This window comes from Haemaphysalis longicornis, unplaced genomic scaffold, assembly GCF_048455015.1.
Source record: "Haemaphysalis longicornis isolate Haplotype H1 unplaced genomic scaffold, Haemaphysalis longicornis Haplotype H1 scaffold_7, whole genome shotgun sequence".
NCBI lineage: Eukaryota > Metazoa > Arthropoda > Arachnida > Ixodida > Ixodidae > Haemaphysalis > Haemaphysalis longicornis.
The window spans coordinates 121356179-121378120 of NW_027526422.1; the positions used below are offsets into that span (position 1 = coordinate 121356179).

General features: G+C 53.0%; 1 protein-coding gene across 5 annotated transcripts in view; it reads left to right on the top strand.

Annotated features, from left to right (window-relative positions):
• The window catches only part of Ssh (Protein phosphatase Slingshot), a 307781-nt gene that overhangs the window by 136003 nt on the left and 149836 nt on the right, over nucleotides 1-21942 (top strand). For 4 of the 5 annotated variants that reach the window (XM_077678870.1, XM_077678869.1, XM_077678871.1 and 1 more), the window contains exon 2: nucleotides 18478-18542. In XM_077678870.1, coding sequence (XP_077534996.1) covers nucleotides 18478-18542 — 65 coding nt within the window. Of the gene's footprint in view, nucleotides 1-16087; nucleotides 16289-18477; nucleotides 18543-21942 lie in introns of those variants that run through there. The other variant, XM_077678867.1, reaches the window with a different exon arrangement.

The following is a 21942-nucleotide window of genomic DNA, read 5'->3' on the forward strand; positions in this document are numbered from 1 at the left end:
TTCTCGGGCATAGCACACCCGAGTCAGGGGCGCGTTGGTGCTCTCGCGGAGCTCGGGGCTCGTCGGCACGGCCGCGGCCGTAAATTGCGTTTTTCTGCGCGTCTTCGGGAGGCAGTTTCGGTGGTGTCGAGTGGCTAAGTGCTTCGTGATCGACCGTTTTCGTTTGTCGGCGGAGAGAATTCTTCGAATCGTCGGAGCTAGCTGACACAGCATTTGTCACCTAACTTGAATGCGGACTCGACTGAGGTGGTTGCGGTGGTCTTTGTTATGGTTCGTTGGCACGGGGAGTTGTAATGAATGGGAGGCTTTTACGACAAATAATTTTGATCTCTCGTACTTACCTTGTTGGGGATATAAATGAGGACGCGAATAAATTATTTAGGTTCTTTTCATTTGTATGTCCCGTTCGTGGTTGCATTTCTTGCGGCGTTCACAGCGCCATCTGAGGCATGGTTTTGTCCCATTTGTGCGACGAATGAATGAACGTTTATTCCACATTATAATGTGCCGAGGGCACTCCGCACCGGTTGTGCCAGTTATGTTTTCACCATCCGTCGAATCAATTTTCCCGTCCCAGAAGGCTCGAAGTGACACCTGATATTCGTGGGAAAGCAATGGCCGCATTGTTCCAATCAGGCATGCAGGTCAAAGCTGACTCCGCGCCGACTGCTGCGTGCCCAAAAATAAAGGGATCGCGGGTCGCGATGACGTGCTCTCGCATCGGAGCTTGCTATCATCGTAGCGTGGAAGAGGAACGCGCTTCAGGCCGACGGCGTTTGAGTGTGCAAAACGAGGAAACGAGCTGCCTCGTCACGAGCCGTGTATCTTTGATTGGCGAATCGCGTGCGATCGCACGTTCTTTTTCGCGCGTGCGCGCACAATTGCACATTGCTTCCCACTCGTCGGCGTTAGCTGGAACAGCGCCGACGAAGCTCGTAATTCTTCTATATAGGCATGCGTGTGTGTGCGCCAGCGCGCGGGTTCTCGGACTCTCGATGGGAGCGGGTGTATGCACGTTTGCACCCTGAGTGCGTTGATGGTAGATGGATCGAAATTTTCAAGAATCGCAACGTTGGGAAGAATGCAAGCGTTGCTGGACGCGCCGCGCTGCCTGACTTGTGTGGAGCACTTGCCTTCATCGGATGGGCAGGTTGCGCTCGTTGGTGTCTATTTTTTCATTAGGTGGCTTTCCCCCTTCGTTCGTGGCTATTATCGAACAGACGTGCGTGTACCGAGACCGCACCTTCGGGTGAGGTTTCTTCTCTCTGAACATTTCTTAGTTGTTTTAGGGGTGAAGCCCCTCAGGGTCTGGTGCTGTTGTCGTCTCTTGTCGTCGTCGTTCGTCTCGTGTAGTCATGGTATTCAAACACCGGGACACTCGTTTACGCCACGCACTAGAGAGCTTCGTACTTCAAAGACAGCAGCCTTTTACAGCAAAGCTGTATACCTGTACGCCCCAAACGGCTTTATCTCCGTTGGCAAAAACGCCAAGGCACCAAGAATACACGTATACACTGCATGCTTCGCTCCTTCACCAGGTTTCACGTTAGTGGAGATGGCCCGGGATTTTTGGCTTTCAACTTCGCGTTTCATCGAGGAAAAACAAGAATGAACTCTAAGCGCTTGCCGCAGGCACGATACGTGAAAGATACACCAGGTTATTATCGTTGTGCGTAACATGTTTATTTCCAATGCGAAGCTGTGCTTCTGTCTGTGTTCGGGTAATGTCGTGGCGGGAGTAACTCCAACCAGCGTAAATAAATATAGAGTACCACTACCGGGGCTAATCTGATTTTCCTCAAAACTTGTGCATACTCAAGGCAATTTCTCGTTTCCGAAATTACGGCCCCGTGAGCCGCCCTGAACCGAACGCGTGACGCCCCCGTTGCTGACAAAAGGAATCTTTAGCCTCGCTGCGTTCGCGCCAGTACTGCTTGCCTTTCTTTGTGCGGTAGGAAACGTTGGTCCAAAACTGTTGCGAACGCACAGCCTCGCGGCGACGAGCGCCAACACGCCACGTTCGGGCTTATTGAAAGAAACAGCCGGCGAAGGCCTCCTCTTGGGGCGCTGAAGTCAAAGGGCGAAGCATCGCGTCGCCTGCGCGTATCCGTTACGCGCAGGGTCAGGGTCGTCGCGGCTGTCCCGTTTGCCGTCGAGGGGGTTCGTCCAGGGCTGCCCGAGTCACGTCCGCTAGCCCTTCTGCCGCGCGTGCGCGCGCCAACCGAGAGGAAAGAGGCGACCCGAGGGTTAACGGATGCAGCAGCCATCCCCGCCGCCGGGGTCAGAGACGGCCGCTTTCCGCGCTATCCGTGTTTCGCTTAAAAGGGCCCCAACAGTGAAAGAGCAAAAGAAGAAAGGCCCGGCGCGGAAAACCGGGTCGCCGCGACATGCGGTTTCGCCGGTCGGCGCCGTTGTCGCTGGCCGCGTTTAGCCGTCGCCACCGAGGCGAAAGCTGGACGCTTTTTCCTCCTTTCTCGCTTTTTTTATCTCTCCTTTCGCAAAATGATTGCATTGCGGGGCCTTACTACTGTGACGTTGTCAGGCTTAAACCTGCCGTAAAAAGAGACAATCGAGCCTTCTTCGCCTCAGTGGTGCCGTTCTTACGGCTTTGTGCGTGCGAGTCGAACGTGATAACTTCGCCTGCTCAGCGCAAGGGTGTCGCTGGAGCAACCACGGTGGAGGGATTCCCAGATGTGGAAGTAGCTCCTGCGGTCGCTGGCTGGTCTAACACAGTGACCCGCGCGGCACATATAGGCGCGTTGGCGAGTAAGAAAGAAAGAGGGTGGATAGGTAGCAAGAAATGAGGACTGTCTAGAGGGGTGAAAGGACACGGGGTCGCGCGGAGGATGCGGAGCCTGTTTTTACGCGCTCGGAGGTGTATCTGCGTGCCCGATCATCGTGGCTCCTTTGTTCGGGTCGAGTCCCGCGCTCATTGCGTGCACGCGTACACTCGCACCGCGGGATCTGTGTTTCCGCGAGGGATTTCTTCTTTGTTGGCAAGTTTGGCGCGTCGCGCTTGCGAGATGAGTTTCTCGCGTGCGCCTTCCTTGGTCTTGACCTTGCGAGGCGGAGCGCTCTATTATTACGTGGGCGTGGTCGCCCGTGGCACCGCTCGCTGCGTTCGGTATATCGAATGGGGGTCGCCCCAGCGTACGCCTTGCGGGCTTGCAGACGGCAAGCACTGTTGGCTGACAAGTTCTGTACGACGTCAATGCCCTGTTACACCTGAGAGAGAGGGGCGGCGGTTAGGTTGGAACAGAAATGATTGGTAAAGATTTCAGTCATTCATTCGTTCATTGAACAACTTTTATTTGCCAAGATTTGTCGCTTAGCCGTCAGACAATGTTGAGCATGCCTCCGTGTACACTCAAAGCTACAATGTTCAGTGTCGGCTTGGAGCCTGTGGGGGACTGTTTGAGCGAGTGTTTAGAAACTTTCGGCCGTTTTTCTGACCCGAAATATTCTCTCTCTCTTTCTCTCTCTCCTAAAACAACCTCGACTTTGTTTCGAGCAATACTCTGTGGATCTGCTGTTGCACGATGATTTGATTTTTTTTTTCCAGGCGCGCGTGAGCTTGATTGGTAGAGGATTCGTACTTTCCAGGCTGGTTTAGATGTTACGCATTGCGTGTGAGGCCTTTTGGCCTACTTCATGGCCTGATCCTCCGTAGCTTCCCCAAGGCTTGCATTTCATTAAAAAGTAGACTGAATAGAACCAGACGAGCGATGTCGGTTACAATTATTGTATTTCCTTTTGTATATTTCTGAAAATGCATTTCGCAATGCCTCTCTGCACGTACAAAACGCGCTGTCCAGTTTGTTAAATACACTACCGACCAATATAGATCTCACTTCCAGCACTCACGCTGTCCGAGGACTGGCCGGTGTGATTGGCGGAATCTGCTCGACGGAGCATGGCGGCCATTGTAAGCTAATGCAAGCAGAGAATGCTCGGGTATGCTTGGGGTCACGAGTCTTAGCTTCCACCAACGTTACTAGAATGTTTATTCTAGTAACGTTGGCTTCCACAGCGATCAATTCATGTGGTGTATTCACTCAAGCTAAGCGCATTCTGCGCTTCTCATACTTCATCCCATGATCAAGCTTAGTTAAACATTTACGTAATTTCTTCCTCGCGTATCTATTTTTTTTTTTTTTTTTTGTAAAAATGTATCCGCTCTCTCCTGTGAGGCAACATTGCTCTAGCGGTAATCGCGGATGTGTGCGGACCAGCGGCGGCGGTCAGCTCCTGTGCTTCGCGGTTTTCCTGTTCATGTTTGGTAACAGCTATTGCGCCGTGTGCCGTTCAGTTAGCTTGAGTCCTTGCACTGTCGTCATACTTCATCTGGCGCTTCGTGCTCGCCTTGAAAACGTGCAGCTGCGCTAAAAAGCGCAATCCAGCCGTGGCCTTCGTTTTTCTGCAGCAACTCGTTTGGTTCTCCTCCGTACGCGCGCATTCTGTTCTACGCCGTGCGCCGGGCTCCACCCGAAGAATCGTGGTGGTATAACTTGACTCGCGCCACAGACGACTTCATTTCGCTTGTGTGTGGATGGTTGGTCGTGACTCGTAATCGCTACCATGCACACTATTCGCTTCGTTTTGGCCTTCACCGGTCGCGGTGCTGCCCGGGGACTGAAAACAAGAGCAGAGATAAGAGCGAGACAGTGGCTAATGAAGTAAGAAGCCCGGTGGATAGCAGCCGGGGGGGAGCGTGCGTGGAAAACCCGGAAGCGGGGAGTCTCGGTCAGCCGAAGTCTTGCAGGCAGGCCGGAAGCAGCGCTGGACCAGCTACCGCTGGCCCGCGCACGCAAGACCCTGCAGCGGAGGATATTTTGGATCCGGCCGATCGTGCGACGGCATAGAGAAAGAAGGCGACGGTCCTACTGGTGGCGCGTCGGGCCGCTCGTGTACGTTTGCATCACGCCTGTGTTGTATGGTCGCGTTTCCGCGGAGGTTGCAGGTGGTACCTCTCGTTACTTGTTTCTTTTTTTTTTTTTTTTTCATCTCTGAACGGGAATTTAAGTCATGCTATGTCATAGCCTGTCGCGGATATTTGATGTTGCAAGTGACGCCGCGCGTAATGTGGGGTGGCGTCTCAGGCGTACAAGAAGCAAGCAGGAAACTTGCGGTACTGCCGTGTGCTGCAATTAACTGCTTCGCGTCGATCGTCGCATTGCAGCGCTCCGAACTGCCGATGGTACTATCTTGATCACAGTTAGGGTGAATACGGCAGCGCATGTCATTCCGTGCGCGGGAGCCGCCTCTCGGCGTTCCGGGTAACTTCGCACGCATGCGCAGTTCGTTTGCAACGAGGCTATGTGATGCGCGTGCGAAGTTACCCGGAACGCCGACAGGCGGCTCCCGCGCACGGAATGACACGCGCTCCCGTGTTCACCCTAACTGTGATCAAGATAGTACGTTCGGTGTGTCCCCTAAGCTTCTGGCGGGGGATTTTCGCAGCACCGCGGCATCGGTGCAGCTAGCGTATACTATTACGAACTACACTGAATCCCTTGATCCTGGTGTCAACATCGTTTATAACAGCAGCGCTTAGCCTTATTTAATCTGTCTTCGTTGCCGTCGTTTTCCTTGCTGCACTGAACTTTTGGGGGTGGAGCACTTTCCCGACAGGCTCATCTTTACGTCGCGTGCTAGCCTGATTTGTTGACTCGATGGCTGCTCGGCGCCACTGCGCTCAGCCCGGCAGCCTGCCACGCATCGGTGCTGCCCCCGCGACTACACGTCTTCTGCTCGACGTCGGCTTTGCACTGCCACGGAAGCGTGACCGCGTTCGCATTTGGGATCACGGGGCTGCAGGCGAGCCGTAGTGGGCCGCCCTGGGCTTTGCCAGGAGAGAGAGAGAAAAAAAAATTAATGAGCTCAAATGTGAGAGTGGAACTCTAGTCAGGGAATCCACGCGTTGCCCTCGCCGTCTTGGCCCGTGTCACCAGGAGAGTGTGGTCCCCCGCTTGACAGCTGGTCAACAGTGTCTCCCACAGCTCAGGAAAGGAACGGGAAGAGAGGGGTGGTAGGGCTGGGCTGTGAGCGCATTCCACAATTATATGCTGGAAGGTACCTAGTTGTGGACAGGAGCGGCGATGTTGTTCCACTGTCCTCGGGTTTTGTCTGCATCGGAATAGCGGTGGCCAGATTGATATGCAAGGGCACAGGACGCTACACAAGCGTTAAATTGGACAGAGCGGAAGCAATATTGGTGCGTAATGTGGGAAACCGTTATCAGTCAATATACAGCCCACCAGCATCTGTGACCGAACGGGCTGTCGGGCCAAATATCTAAAGGCTTCTTGGCGCCTTCGCTACTGCTCAGCAAGGACAGTCCCTGCCGCTGCGTTTGATTTCAAGGTACTGCAGCCAACCGGCCGAATTTCACTGTCATGCCTTTGCCGAGCGCAGAAAGTTCTCCGTTACAGCCGTGTGGTACCATCAACCTCTACTTTCACCGTGGCGTCCCTCGTGGTGCGTCCATTTGGAGAGCGAAAACATACACCTCGAAGAATAAAAAACGACAACAAATGGACTGCCACAACCCGTTCACGTGTCCGCGTAAAAGAAGAGCAGAGCGATGCATGCTTGAACGCTCTGGAGAGCGGCTGGCCAGGCCTGAGCACATTGGAGTTCGTGCACGGTAGCGTGGCTGGTCATTACCGCCAGAGTCGACATTCCTGACTGAGCCGTTGTCTGCGACTGGCATGTCGTTTTCACGAACGCATCCCCCGCGAAAGCGCCGGCATGACCGCGAACATCGTCGCCCAGAGCGTTCCTCCCTCGTACTTTCTCGCCGGTACCGCTCTTGATGACTCCAGCGTGCTCCGGCTATCGGTGAACTGCAAAGCGCGTGGGCCGAAAGGGAAAACGTCGGCGACGACGATGATGGCGGACTGCATGCACCACCATCGTGCCGGCCTGAAGGCGCAAGCGCGCGCACGAGCTTGAATAGGGCCCGGGAGTGTGTGGCGGTGACGGATGCCGGCGGCTCTTTTGTTGACCATCGATGCAGCGAGCGCTGCGCGGCTTCCAAGAGCGCGTCTTGTGTTCGCCGGCGTGGCTGAGACGGCGCCTTCTCCTCGTGGCGCTTCCTCGGCCCTATTCTTCGCGAAAAGCACGACAATGAAGCGTCGCAACGTACACTCGCCCTGCACCGGGACCCTTCGACCCTTTCGGGGTCGTTCGCCCACACCCCGGCCACTTTGTTCGGCGTCGTCCGTTCGTGGACCTTCGGGGTCGCTGCGCTTCGGTCTGCCTGGCCCCGAGGCCTTTCTCGTCATTCGCATTCTTCGTCCTGCTTTCTCGGTCCGCTTCGTCTGTCTGGAAGGCCCTTTATCGACTTTTCAGCAAAGTTGATAAAGGGACTTTAGTCTGGCTTATGTTGCTGTCGTCTGCGTTGTTGTACTGTCCAGACTGATTTCGGGCGATTTTATTGCCGGAGGCGTTGTTGTCCTTCTCCTTCCTTAGGGGCGAAGGAATGTCTTGACCGCACCTTCGCCTTGCTGCGATGCAGGCGCCGGGTGGAGAAAGTTCCGTTTCCCCCATTTCGCGAAAAGTGCCATCCCAACTTCGCCTTTCGCGTTCTTCTCTCCTAATAAAAGCTCACGTTGACTTTGGTCATTCTTTTAGGAGGATGGTGGTGTTAGGGAAGTCACTCGAAGAAGTGAACAAGATGTTCCATGTGTGTCGCTGCTTGTTAGATAAGGGCGAAAAAGATTAAGCGGAAATGGCATGCGTTAATGCTGTAATGTCATGTTAATACTCTAAAACTGCCTTTCACTCTGAATGTTTCAACTTCTTTTTTCTAAAATCGGTTTATTTTTAAGGGAAGGTAGCCTTCGTCGGGTGTTCGAACACCTTTTGCTTTGATTTCCGTAGTTATGCCTTTTTGATATCAAGCTGGAGAATTAAATGTGATGAAAAATTGGGTCAGAAGTGGGTTAGAACTACACTGCATGGCAGAAGTGTAGCCCGCTGCTGCAGTACTTTGTTACTGGCCTCACAATGATTAATAGTAATTTGAAGTGCGGCGAGAGTGGTAGCGTTCAGTTTGTGCTCGTGTACGTTGCGAGCAAATAATGTGCGAAAAAAAAAAAAAAAACTCGAACCGCAGTATGCCTGTGACCATTCCCTTTAAAAGTAACACGGAAGGTTGATAGAAAACGTGAGAGTTATGAAAGAGTTATGAGACGTCGCGTGGAAAAACACGCACATACCCCTTTCGAGTAAATATACTGAAAATATTTTTAATACCATTTGAACTGGGTGCTGTCACCTTTGGTGCCGTTTCGTTGTGGTTGTATTGAACTGTTAATTTTTAATGTTGCTTTACGTCGATAAGTCTCAATAATCGAGTGTTTTTTTTTCCTTTTTTTCAATTTTTACAATGCGTTGCACATCTCGTGTATAGAATTATTGATCATCTCGAACATATTTTCCACCGCGTCCGGTTTCGATATATCCTGGCGTCGACTGTATACACACTTCTCCTGCCCAACCACCTCATTATTGCGTAACGCACGCAGTGGCTTCCCGAAGCAATCGATGTCGCACACTCCCGGGAGTAATTCTTGCGAACCTATTTGCGTTTGTCTGCCCCCCCCCCCACACGCACACACAGGCCTTCTCGGAGGCCGCGCACTGGATATTTTGCACCAATTCGTACAACGTCCGGTTGCGGACTTGCTGCCGGAAGCGCCGCACCGTGTGCATACAGCGGCGTGTGTGTATGTGTGTACATGCGTACGCGCTCAGCGACGCGTAGCTTTTCACGCATGCGCTTTCCTGTTTGCACAGCTTCCGTCCTAGCAGTGCTGCGGGGTGCCGCCGCTTCCGGCTCCAGATCGTCCTTTGTTTCTTGTTTTCTCTCGCTGTCCCGAACTATGCGTCCGTTCACAACTGCGCGCGAACAACACGCCAATGGCCCGTCACAATGCATTCGCGAGGACCAGTTTGATTCGCGCGCGCTTTTAGTCGAACGCGAACGTACTCAAACACAGTTCCTAGCCTTCGCGCGCTTTTTTCTTCTTTTTTTGTAACGCGGGTTTGGCTTCCATACGACGTGATGCTTGCGGATCCAATATTTGCGCGCGGACTGTATTCCCTGGTCCGTTTAGTCCGGGTATTTGCGCAAGCGCGGAGGTCGCCGCACTCGAGTGTTGCCGCCATCGAAGGCGCACGTGTCGTGCTTGCGTTCGCGCCTGCGTTCGCGCCGGGTGTGTGTTTGCTCTGTGCAGCGGCGCGGAATCTTTAACGCTGCGTCACACGTCCTTAGGTGAGCAACGTCGGCGCCCTGAGAAAGCGGCCATAAACAAGAACCGCTATCTGTTTCCCCTGTTCTAGCTGTGTGAGTGCGGCGTACTGTGCGCGGACAGCTTGCAGCCCGAACCGGCTGTGCATCTGCAGCCGAGTCAAGAGGCTTCGAGGGACTGCGTGCCTCCGCTGCTGCAACGGTGTTTCGTTCGTTTAGAAGAAAAAAGTACTAGCATGGAATTGTCGGTTATAGAAGACGTGGCTCTCACAGCGGCTGCTGTGTGAAACATAAATGCCGAAAGTTTTCATGGGGTCACACCTCTCTACCCGCTGTTCGGATTACGTGAAAGCGGGAATGAAGAACCTCGCAGGCTGGCAAACCTCCGCGGATCCGTTCGCCATCCTCCGGCAATAAATTGGGCATTCATGGATCGTGATGGTTCACATTAGGCCTCATTCCAATTACTCTATCGCTCCTTCTTTGGGGCTTAAGAGGTAAAGAAAAGAAAAGTAAACAATATGCATGCGACGCCGAAGGCGTGCCATCGCTCGCGACCCTTGTGTGCGGACGGGTGCAAGTATCAGGACGGTGAAACTCCAATTAGGGCTTATTTTGTATATAGCGTAAGCTACACTGCTTGAGCAGTTTCGCGTGTGCCGGGAAGGGCCGTTCTGCGCAAGCGCGAGGGACATTGGATTGGATTGGCTTGGATGGGATTGGATGTAAAGTGGGTTGTGTTGCGTCATAGCCGCGGCAGACGCACTGGCGCCGGCGCGTGCCCAGGTGTGCGCCTCAATTGCGCAGTAGCCAAGTCTGACGCTTCACCGAAGCCGCTTGATAGCCGTTTCGCGTGGCTCGTGAAGAGCCGTGCTGAGCATGTGCGAGGAGCAGTCACTGGACAGGACAGGACAGGACTGGACTGGATTGGATTGGACTGGATTGCTAAACCTTAGCTCACGCTACGTACCTATATCCTGGCATAGCAGAGCTAAGCCACTACTAATTTTTTTTTTGCTTTTTTACTATTCTCCTTTCCTCTTTACTGTGCGAGGGACGCTGCACGTGTGTACCACGGAGGTGGTCTCTACGATTTCCACGGGGGGTACAGCCTCTGCCTGTGCACCTGCTAGAGAAACTATAGCGTCACCGAGCTTGGGAAATACCCTTGCTTTTGTCACAGCCCGGTCACACCAAGCGCGTTGTATTACAGTATTGCGTTGTGCTATGAGTACGCCTACTGTACGCATACCTGGACAGAAGCGGAGCGCAGCGTTCTTTATACGACTCAGGCGGCGGATCGCGTTCGCCTTACCTTACTAATCATAGTAAGCAGAGCACGCTGTCTGATCTACGAGGTCGGTTCCCAGGAAACGGGTAGTTCGAGCATAGATAGTCCACTTCAGTGACCCTGGCCTTAGCTGGAGCGTGACGTTCGTGGACGACACGCAACAGGAAGGAGGCTCATGTCCGCCAACACGAAAGCTGCGCGTGAAAATCCTCTGGGCACCGGAAAGCCCGTGGCGCGCATATCTCCCCCCGTTCGGCTTTGTTTCCCCCGGGCAGCCCCTGAATAGTAACCGTTATTCCTGTATTTCACCCCCTCTCTCGCGTATCGCGTTCGTCTCGTTGCGTGATACCATTTTCCCCGCTGGTTTCCGCGGAACGAGGAAGCACGCCCTCCACGCCTGGCTTGGCTTGGCTCCGCGCTTGTCGAAAGCAGCCGGCCGTCCAATTGTCTTTCTCTTCGCTCGCGTGCTTGGTCATCTTCTTCCTTGGTCGGGAAAGCTCGTCGTCTCTTTTAACCAGCCCAGTGCGCGGAACACGTGGTGGCGTGCGGTCGAGCGCGTTTCTTGTTATACGTATGCGTTTTCCGCGGTGAGTCAGTCGCGGGGTGTTACGTCGGGATTAGGACGCGGTGCTCACACGCGCAAGCTGCTCGCCGTTCCGGTCGTGGCGCACCGGACAATCGCCGGCGCGCACGCGCTAATACGGTTGCTTAAAGGAGTACTGACACGAAATTTCAAAGCTGAGATAACTATGTAAAACGCTTCCTTTTTATCAGGAGATATCTCCCAGCAAGTTTCAACAGCAACCGTTCAGCGAAACATATTTAAAATCCATTTTAATCTTCGCCCGCACGAGAAAGCCCAGAGCGGGCCGACGTGACATCATCTGCTACGTGCCCCAAACTGCCGACGTCGGGGCTCCCGTGACGAAGCCGACGCGCTGGCTATGGTTGGCGCGCGCTTCTCGGGCGTGTGTACACGTCATGGTTTTGGGACTGATGTCATGCTGCCCGGGCCTGTGGGGACGGCGAAGAACTCGGCCGGTCTGGGCGCGCGCGTGCGCTCGCTCGCGCGCGCTTCCAGAGAGGCAGCGATACGGCAAGAATGGTGACGCCATGTGATACATGCCGTCATGGCGGCCGCTCGGCGTTTTTTTGTCGAAACCGAAACTGGCACGAATAAACGACGCCGTAAATGAATGTTTGCGCTGCGCTCGACCGCCTAATCTGTCATGCTATGATTAGTGGGCTGGTAGGCACGCATAGCAGCGAAAAAAACGTAACATAAAAATTTCGTGTCAGTACTCCTTTAAGCGAGAGTGCGTTCCCGCGCGCTCTTGCGTGTGTTCGTGGCTTCATAAAGCCGCAGTTAGACGCGTGGTCTTTCCGCGTCCCGCAACCAACTATTTGTGTTGCCCGCTGCTTTTATTTTTTCCGTCGCGTGTTTCCATGTTTGCCGTGCGTGCTTAAAAGTTATGCAGGACTTCAAATTGAAATGGTGAGCTAGGTTGTAGCGCAGCGGACTGTAAACTGGCCACGGCGCCTTAGAACTTGGGCGGGTCTTTCCAGCGTTGATCCCACTGTATAATCACTTGTGGTTCGCATAACTCTCCCCAGATAATATCGCGCAGCTTTGTGGTTATTTTTAGGGGGGGGCATCATTTGTGTACCCTCAACAGACATGAATTTGATACCCATTTGATACATGTCTTGAGGGAAAACATTAAATGACTCAGTAGGTAGGAGAACCGGCGACGAAAATAAAAGTAGTGCGGTTGCGTGAAAATCAAGTCGAAATCATGACGTAATTTTCTTTCCGGAATGCGGAATGGGCCACTAGGGCTCGCTGCTAGCTGAAGCTGGACGCTATTGGATGCGTTGTGGCCTCTGAATTCAAAAGCACGTGTTAGAAACGTGTAGTGAAGCCTACGTGAATAACTTCAGCTTGCCCATTACAGAAGTAGTAGCAATTAGGCAAGTATTAAGGTACCTTTCCTTGGCGACGCGAATGCGGGTATACGTCCCGTCCTGACGTTTGGCCAACTCTTGCGCTCTGAGCTCTGGAGTCAACCGGTAGTCAACGTTGTGCGTCAACCTTGATGCACAACGTTGATTGGCGCGTCTTAGGGATCATAGTTACGGCTACCTCACATCAAGCTTACATACAGAGCCTCAAACTGGCGACTGTCCAATCCCTCCGTCATTGTGGCGGAGAGAAGAAAAAAAAAAAAACTCAAAGGGGATAATGATGGCGATTACTGATATGTGCACGTGTGTGTGGTCGCCTGCTTGCGCTGTGCCTACATTCCTCTCCGAATAGGGTCGTGCACAAATTGTGGAATACCGCGGTGTGCGCGTCTCCGTTTTTGTTTCCCTTCATGTCGTGTACCACTTTAACTCTGAAATATGGGTCCGGAGGCGTTCCTATATGCTGCGCGTGCATTGATACCGTTACTCTGCAGTCTGCACATACACAGCTCACAACCGTAACCCTGTCGCTAAAACGGAAAGGGTCTTCACGTGAGTTGTTATACTATCGGAATTATTACTCTAGCGTCGAACCAGGCGAGTCAGTGTGTACACGCATGGGCGAATGGTCATGCGTGCCTGGTCTGCTTATCGGGTGGGTGCATTGCGTGCCTTTTCGCGCACACAATGCACGAGCTCGCACGCGGCGATAATCTTTCCGCTCTGTCGCGTGAGCTAATACGCGGAAGCGTATTCCGCAACCCGTTAGGGAACAGCGGCCCACCTCGGAGCGGAGCCGTAATTCCGGCAGGCGATCGCCTTTAATTCACCCGCCGCTGTATGCTTAAGAAAGCGCTCTCACGCACGCCCGCCGGGTCCGCCGCCGATACGCGCCTGATTCGCGTAATTAACTCTCCCGGGTGGGCCTATTTACTCGCGAAGCGGCGCAAATCAAGCTCGCGTCGGGCGGCGATGTAGCTGCCGCCTTTCCGGTTTCGCTTGGCGAGGCAAGTGGCAGCGGGCCTGGGGTTAGCGTTGCACAACAATGGGTTTGTTTGAATAAGCGAGCGAATTGTATGTACCCACGAAGCACACTCCGAGTAGCTTGGAAATGAAGGAACGAAGTCGCGGGGGCCTGTCTGACCCAGCTCCCTCACGCGATTTACTTAATAGAAAAATGCCCTGTTTTGGTTGACGTGCTGTTTCCACGCCAACGAGGAAACGAATGCTGTCTGCAGCTTTTTTCCTGCGCTCGTGGTGGTGAGCCGGATGTCCGGCTGCAGCGTTCGCACATGTGGCGGAGATGATTATTGAGATGCATATTAGTGAAGACAGTTTAATCCGTACGTTTTGTGAATTGGGGATGTCTTGAAATTAGGGGTGTGCGAATATCGAAGTTTTCGAATACGAATCGAATCGAATATCTAGCTTCGAATATCGAATAATTAAGGGGGGACGTGGCTTTCGGAGTCAACTTCTGGATTTCTTTGTGGATTTTTATAAAAATAAGCACAGCAACTAGAGATGCTTCTGTGATAACACCGTAAAAATTAGAAGGTAATATTTTGAAAACTTTTCTATTTATAAAATTTTCTTTCTTTTCACCTTGTACCGAGCTTGAGCGGCCTATAAAACATCATATAAAATTTATTCAAAGTGCTTTACATTCCCAAATGAATATTAGAATAGGCAGAATCTGAGCTAGTAGAATCATACTTGAATTAATACATAGTTTTCGAAGCGAATACGAATATAACATACTTAATATTCGAGTAATATTCGAAATTTTCGAATATTCGCGCACCACTACTTGAAATGTATCCGATTTTGGCATCGGAAGCAATTCTGCTGCGACCTTAAATAATTTAGCACGGGTTATCTCTCGATTTGCGTTATTTGATTAGACGCTGCACGATCGACATCGTCCCAGCCAATGGAGCGAGAAAAGGGAGAGGGTGGCGCGCGGCGAACGACGGCTTCGCTCGTCGAGCGTGCACGGTTGTTTTGGCGCTTCGGGGTGTAGCCGACCTCGCGGTGCGGCGTCTCGCAGCGGACTTCTCGTGCATGCCTGCGCGGGGTCGTCGTGGATGCAAAATTGGACGATCGAGCCATGGCCGTAATAGCAGGCTTGCTCCCCTGGCCAAAGCGAGCGCGCGCCAGCGACCCTGAGGCGGCAGCAGCAGCAGCAGCTACGCTCTTGTGGGCGACGCGCGACCCCCACGCATGCCTTGCGCCGGCCTGCGGGGTTGCACGGCCGGCGCGCGCTGTGCCTGCAGCTTTCGGCTTTTCTGAGTAGCTGCCAAACGGGAGGAGAATCTGAGTGGGCAGTGTTGGGCCTTGTCTTCACCAGAATCAAGTTTCCTAAACTAAATTTGTTAAAAGTGGATGGAGGCAATTGCGAGATCAAAAACTCTGTTCCTTCCTGCTCGGCATGTTATCGGGGCGCACAATTCTAATATTGCAAAAGGAGCAACGCAACGGAGGCATCACTGTGGGTGTATGGCGCAGGGCAAATTGAACCATAGTCACCCATTAAGGCCTTTTTGGGCGCGTCTAGACGGCTTCAATAATTCTTTTTTTCCTTATAGCATAGAAGTGTGGAATAGACTTCCAGAGTACGCTGTTACTAGTTCAAATGTCAAAGCGTTTGAGTGTTCGCTAGAATTGTACTACCGGCAGCACGAAACCTAATGTCTGTTTTGTCATTGTGTATTGTTTTTTTTTTTTTGTATTCCTCCCTGTAATGATAAATAAATCAATATCAATAAATAAATAAAAATGCTGATCAATCGCTGCTGAACGCGTGGTATGACTAACTTTCAGCCCGAGAAAGTCTCAGTTGGTCTTGGCTTTGCCGTTAGGCCCGTCATGTGCCCGATTTGAAGTTGGCTTTCCTTCGTCGCACACCTGCTTGCCGTGAAGCATTCCGTGCACGCAATAACGTAGCGGTTTTCGATGAGGACGACGCGCGACCAGGCTCGGAACATCGTTTTAAATGCGATAAACGCGGGGTCTAAACGAGCGGATGGCAGTTTATTTTCGAGACTTGGTTATAAATATGTTACAGTTATGCTGGTCTCTGGTTTTCGGTGAGTCCTAACCTAACCCGAACGCTTGCCTTCACCGTTAATCTAAGCTGTACCACTGTAGCTGCTCTCATGCTGGATAAAATGGCCCCTCGGTAACCGTTGATGTTGCTTCGCTGGACTCCTGTGAAGTGGTTCCCGAGCTCTCTGCCTGATGTGTCAAATGCGGGTGCTGGCGCCACGTATCCGTAACTCTTTTATCTTCAGCCCGACGCCCTGTATTGCGTCCGCTTCCTTGGCGTGCTTTCTTTCTTAGTACTGTTGTCATGCGGTTTACCCTTTGGCCTCGGTTTGTCATTCGAATAGCAGATTGTGCCAGAAATTTGTCAGGCAGATCGAAAACCCGAACGCACCCACCTTCCCGGCTGCTGGAATTCGACCCCCATATTTGTTATCTCCTCCGAATCAGCCACAGCTTTGCTGGCACAGCGCGTGCGCGGAAAGCGTCGTTTCGTTGTTCGGCGGACGCCGTCCGCCTCTCGAGCCTTCTGTCGACGCCAACCGATGGCCGCACGCGTATGCAGCCAAAAGTGCGTACCGCAAGCAGAGGAAGGCCGCGCCCTTGGCGTTTCTTCGTGGCGGTCATGCGCGCCGGTGTGTACACACACATACGTCGTCGGCTGGGCTGTCAGCTGGCGCGTTGCGTCACCTAGGAAGCCGGTCGGAGAAGAAAAGAGGCCGAGCGACACCGTAAGCGGAGGAAAGACGTGGACGCGAGCGGCGCCGTCGGAGCGACTAAACGGCGTGCATGGCTGTTGTAACTGCCCCGTGAGCGTTGCGTGATAATAATGCAAGTGGCTTCGGACCGGTTCGACCGACAGCCTCCATGGTGCATGTGGTGGCAGCGGCGGAGGCTCCAGCTTCTGTACGCGCTGCCGGTCGTGGCACTCTCCCGGGCACCCCCCTTGCACTGCTATTATTCGTTTTCTTTTTGATGCACTCCCTGGGCGCTGGTCTGCGTTTCCGGTCATTGTTCTTGGTTGCGCGCGTTAATGCCCGTGCGGCCTAGATGGGGCCATTCCGGTGAGCTCCGCACGGCTGTTGCTGTTACGCCTTTAAGAAGGGAGAAAGAGATGGGGAGAGAGACCTATTCCTACACTGTGCCTACGGCAGTGTTTTTTTCTCTTCGTCGGGGCGCCGTCCAACGGTATGTTACACCTTTAAATTCTCAAACATTCAAAGGTGGCGGCGGGAGCGAAAACAGGTCAACACGTGGCCTCTTGTTTGAGGCCCGTCTGTTCTCAACGTAATACGAGGTGCGGAAGAAGGGAACGGTTAGACAGATATATGGTGTCTGGTAGTTGGACGAGCTTCGTATTGGCAACCAGCGCGGAAAAAGGGCCCAGACGAAAGGGAAGAGACACGTTGAAACCATCAGGACTTCAAAAGCGAAGCTTTATATGGGGAAAGTTCCGTGAATTTGTCGCGCGCGTGAGGGCAACGTTGTGGCAAAGCCAACCACGTCGGGAACGCTCAGCGGAAAGCGGCTGCAACCCTCTTGTTTTGTCAAACCTTCCGAAAAGCTGTTATATGACAATTGACTGTAGTTGGTTGTCGCAATTAGTGCACAGTGAAGTTGTGAGCGTCGAAAGAGTGACGGCAGCGACGGGGAGTGACGGCGTGCTGAGAAGAGACTTGCATTGGAAGAAGCCACGGAGGAAGAGTAGGCACCGGATAGCGTAGTTGACACATGCGGGCGCCGTCCTTTACAAGGGGAATTTTAGACGGGGCTGCATGTGGCGTTTAGTTTCTTTCACGCCGCCACTGTACTCCTCTTCGCGCACGCCTCACTGTACAAAGGCCGCTCACGCTGCACATCCGACGACGCCGTAAGTGCCGCATTTCGCAGATTGGTCGCTGCGAAAAAAAAAAAAAAGAAAAAGTTCTCTCTAAAGGGAGCAAGCACCGTGTTTCGCGGAATGAGCCATTGTCCGGTCGGTGGCCCCTAACCTCGCGCCACTACTCGCTGCTTTGCGCTTTCCCGCGAGCGTACGCTACTCTGGCAGTCCGGTGGCGTCAGGCGCCTTTAGCGCGGCTGTGATTAGACAAATGGGCGTCGTTTAGCGCGCTTCCGTCGAGGCCGCTCCTCTTAGGGTCACAGCGAGAGTCCGTTGGGGGACGCCGAGTGTGACTCCTGACCCCCTTTCCGGGCATTTTAATCCGCCTGGACCTATATACGCGGTCCGCTGCTTTATGGGCCGCTAATTTAAACTTTGAACCGAAAGCGCTGCGCCACCTTCGGTGTCGTCCGACGCGGGGCTTGCGCCGACGGCTAACTCGTTGCCTGAACTCTGCTTTCGCGCCGACGTTGGCCGCATTGTTCTGGCCGAGCATTTCGCAATGCGGTGCCCGTTTTGCCCTCATAGAGGGGGATGGGCAGTTTAGCAGCCGGAAAATTGGCTGTCTTTCGACATCAGTACTTTGTGTGCGAGAGAGAGAGAGAGAGAGAGAGAGAGAGAGAGAGAGAGAGAGAGAGAGAGAGAGAGAGAGAGAGAGAGAGAGAGAGAGAGAGAGAGAGAGAGAGAGAGAGAGAGAGAGAGAGAGAGAGAGAGAGAGAGAGAGAGAGAGAGAGAGAGAGAGTGGGGTTGTCGGGTGCGTTAGTGTGTGTTCACTGCTGCTAGGTTTTGCTTCAACATCGTTTACAATTTTTTCAAACAGGCTTCACAATTAAAGGCGCAGGTACCCCGGGCCTGTTACTGCGATAACAACCGACTCGAACTAAGTTCTTAGCTTCAAGATGTACGCGTATTGAGCTTCGGCAACCATGCCTTACCTAACACACGTTTTTTTCTTGCCGAGACTTTTCGCGCTAGTATGTGCTGTGGGCTCTGCTTCCTGTATGCCTGACCTCTCTTTCTCCATTTCTTGTGTGTCCGCAGGACGAGGCAGATGGCTCGGGAGAACAGGGCGAAGAGGAAGAAATCCACCGGAAGACTCAGCGCAGGTGAGTCGGCCCTCTGGCTTTTAGCCCCAGAGTCTGCTTTCTGTCGGCAGGTATAATTGCGCGCGTACAGAAAAGAGGAGGCGGAAAGATACCAGCAAAAAAAAAAAAAAAAAAAAAAAACGAAAATGGACCTTTTGTGTGTTGTCGCCGTCGTCGTGCTCCGTGTAACATACTGCAACCACTGTAGTTAATTAGCTAAACGGCGCTGCGCGAAGACGCCTGCTTAGCCTGGTCTGGAACGATTTTCTAGTCCATTTTATGGGTGATTTTGAGGTCATGATACGATCTCCAGGGGCTGACCGGATATTTTTACTCTGCCACTTTAGCGCTCTGAAGGGGGAGGTGTGCAGTTATACCATACACCAGACTTATAATCAGCATTTAAGGCACCTGAGTGACAACACGGCTGCAACCGAAATCCATCTTGCCGCGCGAATAGAGGCCGTTGTTAACTTCTCGCGTTCTTAGTTCGAACGGGAGGCATGTTTACTCGACAGCAGCTTTCCTAAGTGTTTCCAGACGATTAGAAGAACGGGATAACGCGTGGTTCGCACACGCGTCTTGGAATTACGGAAGGCCTCGCAGCACGAGCCGTAAGCAGTGTTTGAATCAAAGTGCACGTACATCGCACTGATGTTGTCGGACGCTTTGTCGAACCAAGGTGAACAAGTTCAGAGGTCGTGTGCCGACAACCAAAGACAGTACAGCGGCAGGAGAAAAAAAAAAAAAAAAAAACGCGAGGTCCTTGCTAAAAGCACAGCGTGTTGCGGGGACCTTGTCCTTCAGTCCACCGCTTCGTTCGTAATTGCGTGTTCCGTACACAGCGCCTTGGCGCTACATGCGGGATTGTTGTCCTCCCCCCGGTTGCGCATAGTTTTCGCGATGCGAGCCAGCGCGCGTCGTCGCTTGGCGGAAGCGCGCGCCGCAGGTGTGTTGTGTGTGTGTTGGGTATACGTGCGCGGCTAATTAGCGCGTTTTTCCCGCCCGGTGTTCGCATAATGTTCGGCAGGCCGCAAGAGGAAACGTGTGATTAGCGAAGTGGCCTTTCGCCCGCCCCTGTTGTTGAGCCCTGGTCGCTGCAGTCAGTCATTTCCAGCGAACGCTGCAGGTGGACTACCGTGTTTGCACGAATACAACTGGAGTAAATAAAGAAGAGTTGTCAGGCGTGTTTTTTTTTGTTGTTTTTTTTTCTGTAACCTAACTTCAGTGATAAACGGGAACCTCTGGCGGAAAGGATATAGCGCGATGAAACTGAAATCCTCTAATTATATTGGCGTGGCGCTCTTTTCGGCACCGTCGTTAACGATTTGATGTCTGTGCGTTGCTGTGGATGCTGCGGTTAGTATGCAGTGCACGCTGGGGGATGAGTGCGTGAATTGTTTGGAAGGAAGCGGATCTGATTAGAGTAGCTCATGTAGCTGAGACGAAAACCCGTGATTGTCACTTCTAATTTATTCGGTGCGAATAAAGGCCGCGCAAAGTGTTGCTAATTGCGAATGCTTTATGTATGCGGCACAAGCGCTTGGTAGCTTGCCGTAAGCCTTCCATCTCTTCCCCCCTCCCACGAACGATTGGAAGATGGAGTTCAGAACGTCAAAGTCCTTCCCCTGATTTATATAATACACACTTATGGAGGATATACTCCAGGGTAGCGTAAAACACAGGCTCGCTATAAACGGTGCAAACTCGCAACGGTGCTTGCCCTCGTCATTGAGATAAATGCAACGTCGTGTTAATGCCAGTTCGCGAGTCTCCGCGTAACCCCGAGTTTCTGTGTGGAATAGATATGTTTTACTGTGTGCATCCGCGATTGCCGGTAATTGTACGAAGAGCGTGCCAGCTGCGTGGAGCGTAGGCGCGTATACATATTCCGCGCAACGCCAGATCGCGCGCCCACGCAGGGGAATCGTTGACAGACGTGAGTAGCGAGTAACGAGGCGTCTTTGTGGCAGGGTCACGTTCGCAGTTCTTTCCGCCGACCGTGCAACTGCTACGAAAACATCGCCATCAGGTATGAGTCTCGAACGAGAGAGGCAGCAGCGCCTCCTGGCGTGCAGGCCACGCTCGAACGGAAGCGCTACTGCGCATGCTCGGAATGCCAGCTAAGCGTTGGGCGCACTCACGTGAAATTGGATTTCAGCTCGGCTCAGGCGGCAAGCGGGAGCGCGTGATGGGTTTAATATTCCCCTGAATGCAGTTACTTGGGGCCTCGTTTAGCGACATCCACCCCCGTCACGGAGCCACTCTACTCGTGAAAGCTGACCTCCAACGCCGCAACGTCGAGACTCCGGTCGCGTCTAGGTACACCTACACCGGCGTTCACGTTTTTTGGTATTTGTCATTTCGTTTTTGCCACCGCCTCCTTTCCCTGGGCTGAAACTGGCAGCGCTTTGAGAAGCAAGACGTGCCGCGCCTGCGGACTCCATGGACGGTGCCTGTTCGTATTGGCAGGGGACGTGAGCTTTCGCGCGTCCTGCAGGCGACCCGAGACCGGCAATAATGGTCGTAACCGCGGTACATCCCCGGCATTCGGAGACTTCGGGCGTTCGCGGTGCACGGTCCTTCATTGACTTTACACGCATGATCTGGGGCAGGGGTGTGGGGAGTGATTGTTAGACGAGCGTTGACTTATTATGTGGGATTGCTCTGAAACTACGTCTATTTTTCACGTCCGTACCCCCAGTCGCGACGTAATTGACCCATTTGTGTGAATCAATTGTTTCTGCACGGAAGGGGAACGAAGGTTGTTCGTCTGTCGCAAAGGGTCGCCGAGTATGCGCATACGCGCTGGGTGCAGTTCAGAACCTCCACGAAATCGGGCGCGTATATGTTCAGCCTGCGGCCGTATTTCCGCGTACGCATATTCCTGGCGCCCCGAAGGAAACCTCAGTTGTGGTCTAAAATTATGCGGCCCTGTTTCGCTTTCTTCCGTCGCACCGAGTCCCGTTCGGACGGGGGGCCACAAGCACGTTCCTTGTACACTGCTGAACTCATATGCCGACGTTGGCAGTCCGCGGCCGCTGCTGTCACCCTCCGGGCACTATATTCGGGAATAAGCTAAAAACGGCAATAGCTCATGCGCGGTATCACTCCGCCTAAGCGACGGGCCCGGATGTCAACGGACGCGCGCGTTTTGAAAGGAGATTGCTATGAATGCGTGATTTCGCCTGCCTTTTCTCACATAGTTTTGTCGTCACTTTTATAAGCATATTCAGTCCACAAAATCAGGGAAATTGCTCGTGCTACGTTCAATATTCCCAGTAACGCACTACTTGCGTCGTAACATCCGGCCGCGGTGATGAAGCGCAGAGACAACTTCCGTTGCCGTTCTTAAGTTGTAACTGAGTATAGTGGTAGCATCGCTGCCTCGAGCGCGGCGCCGTTCGGTCGAGCTGAGCGC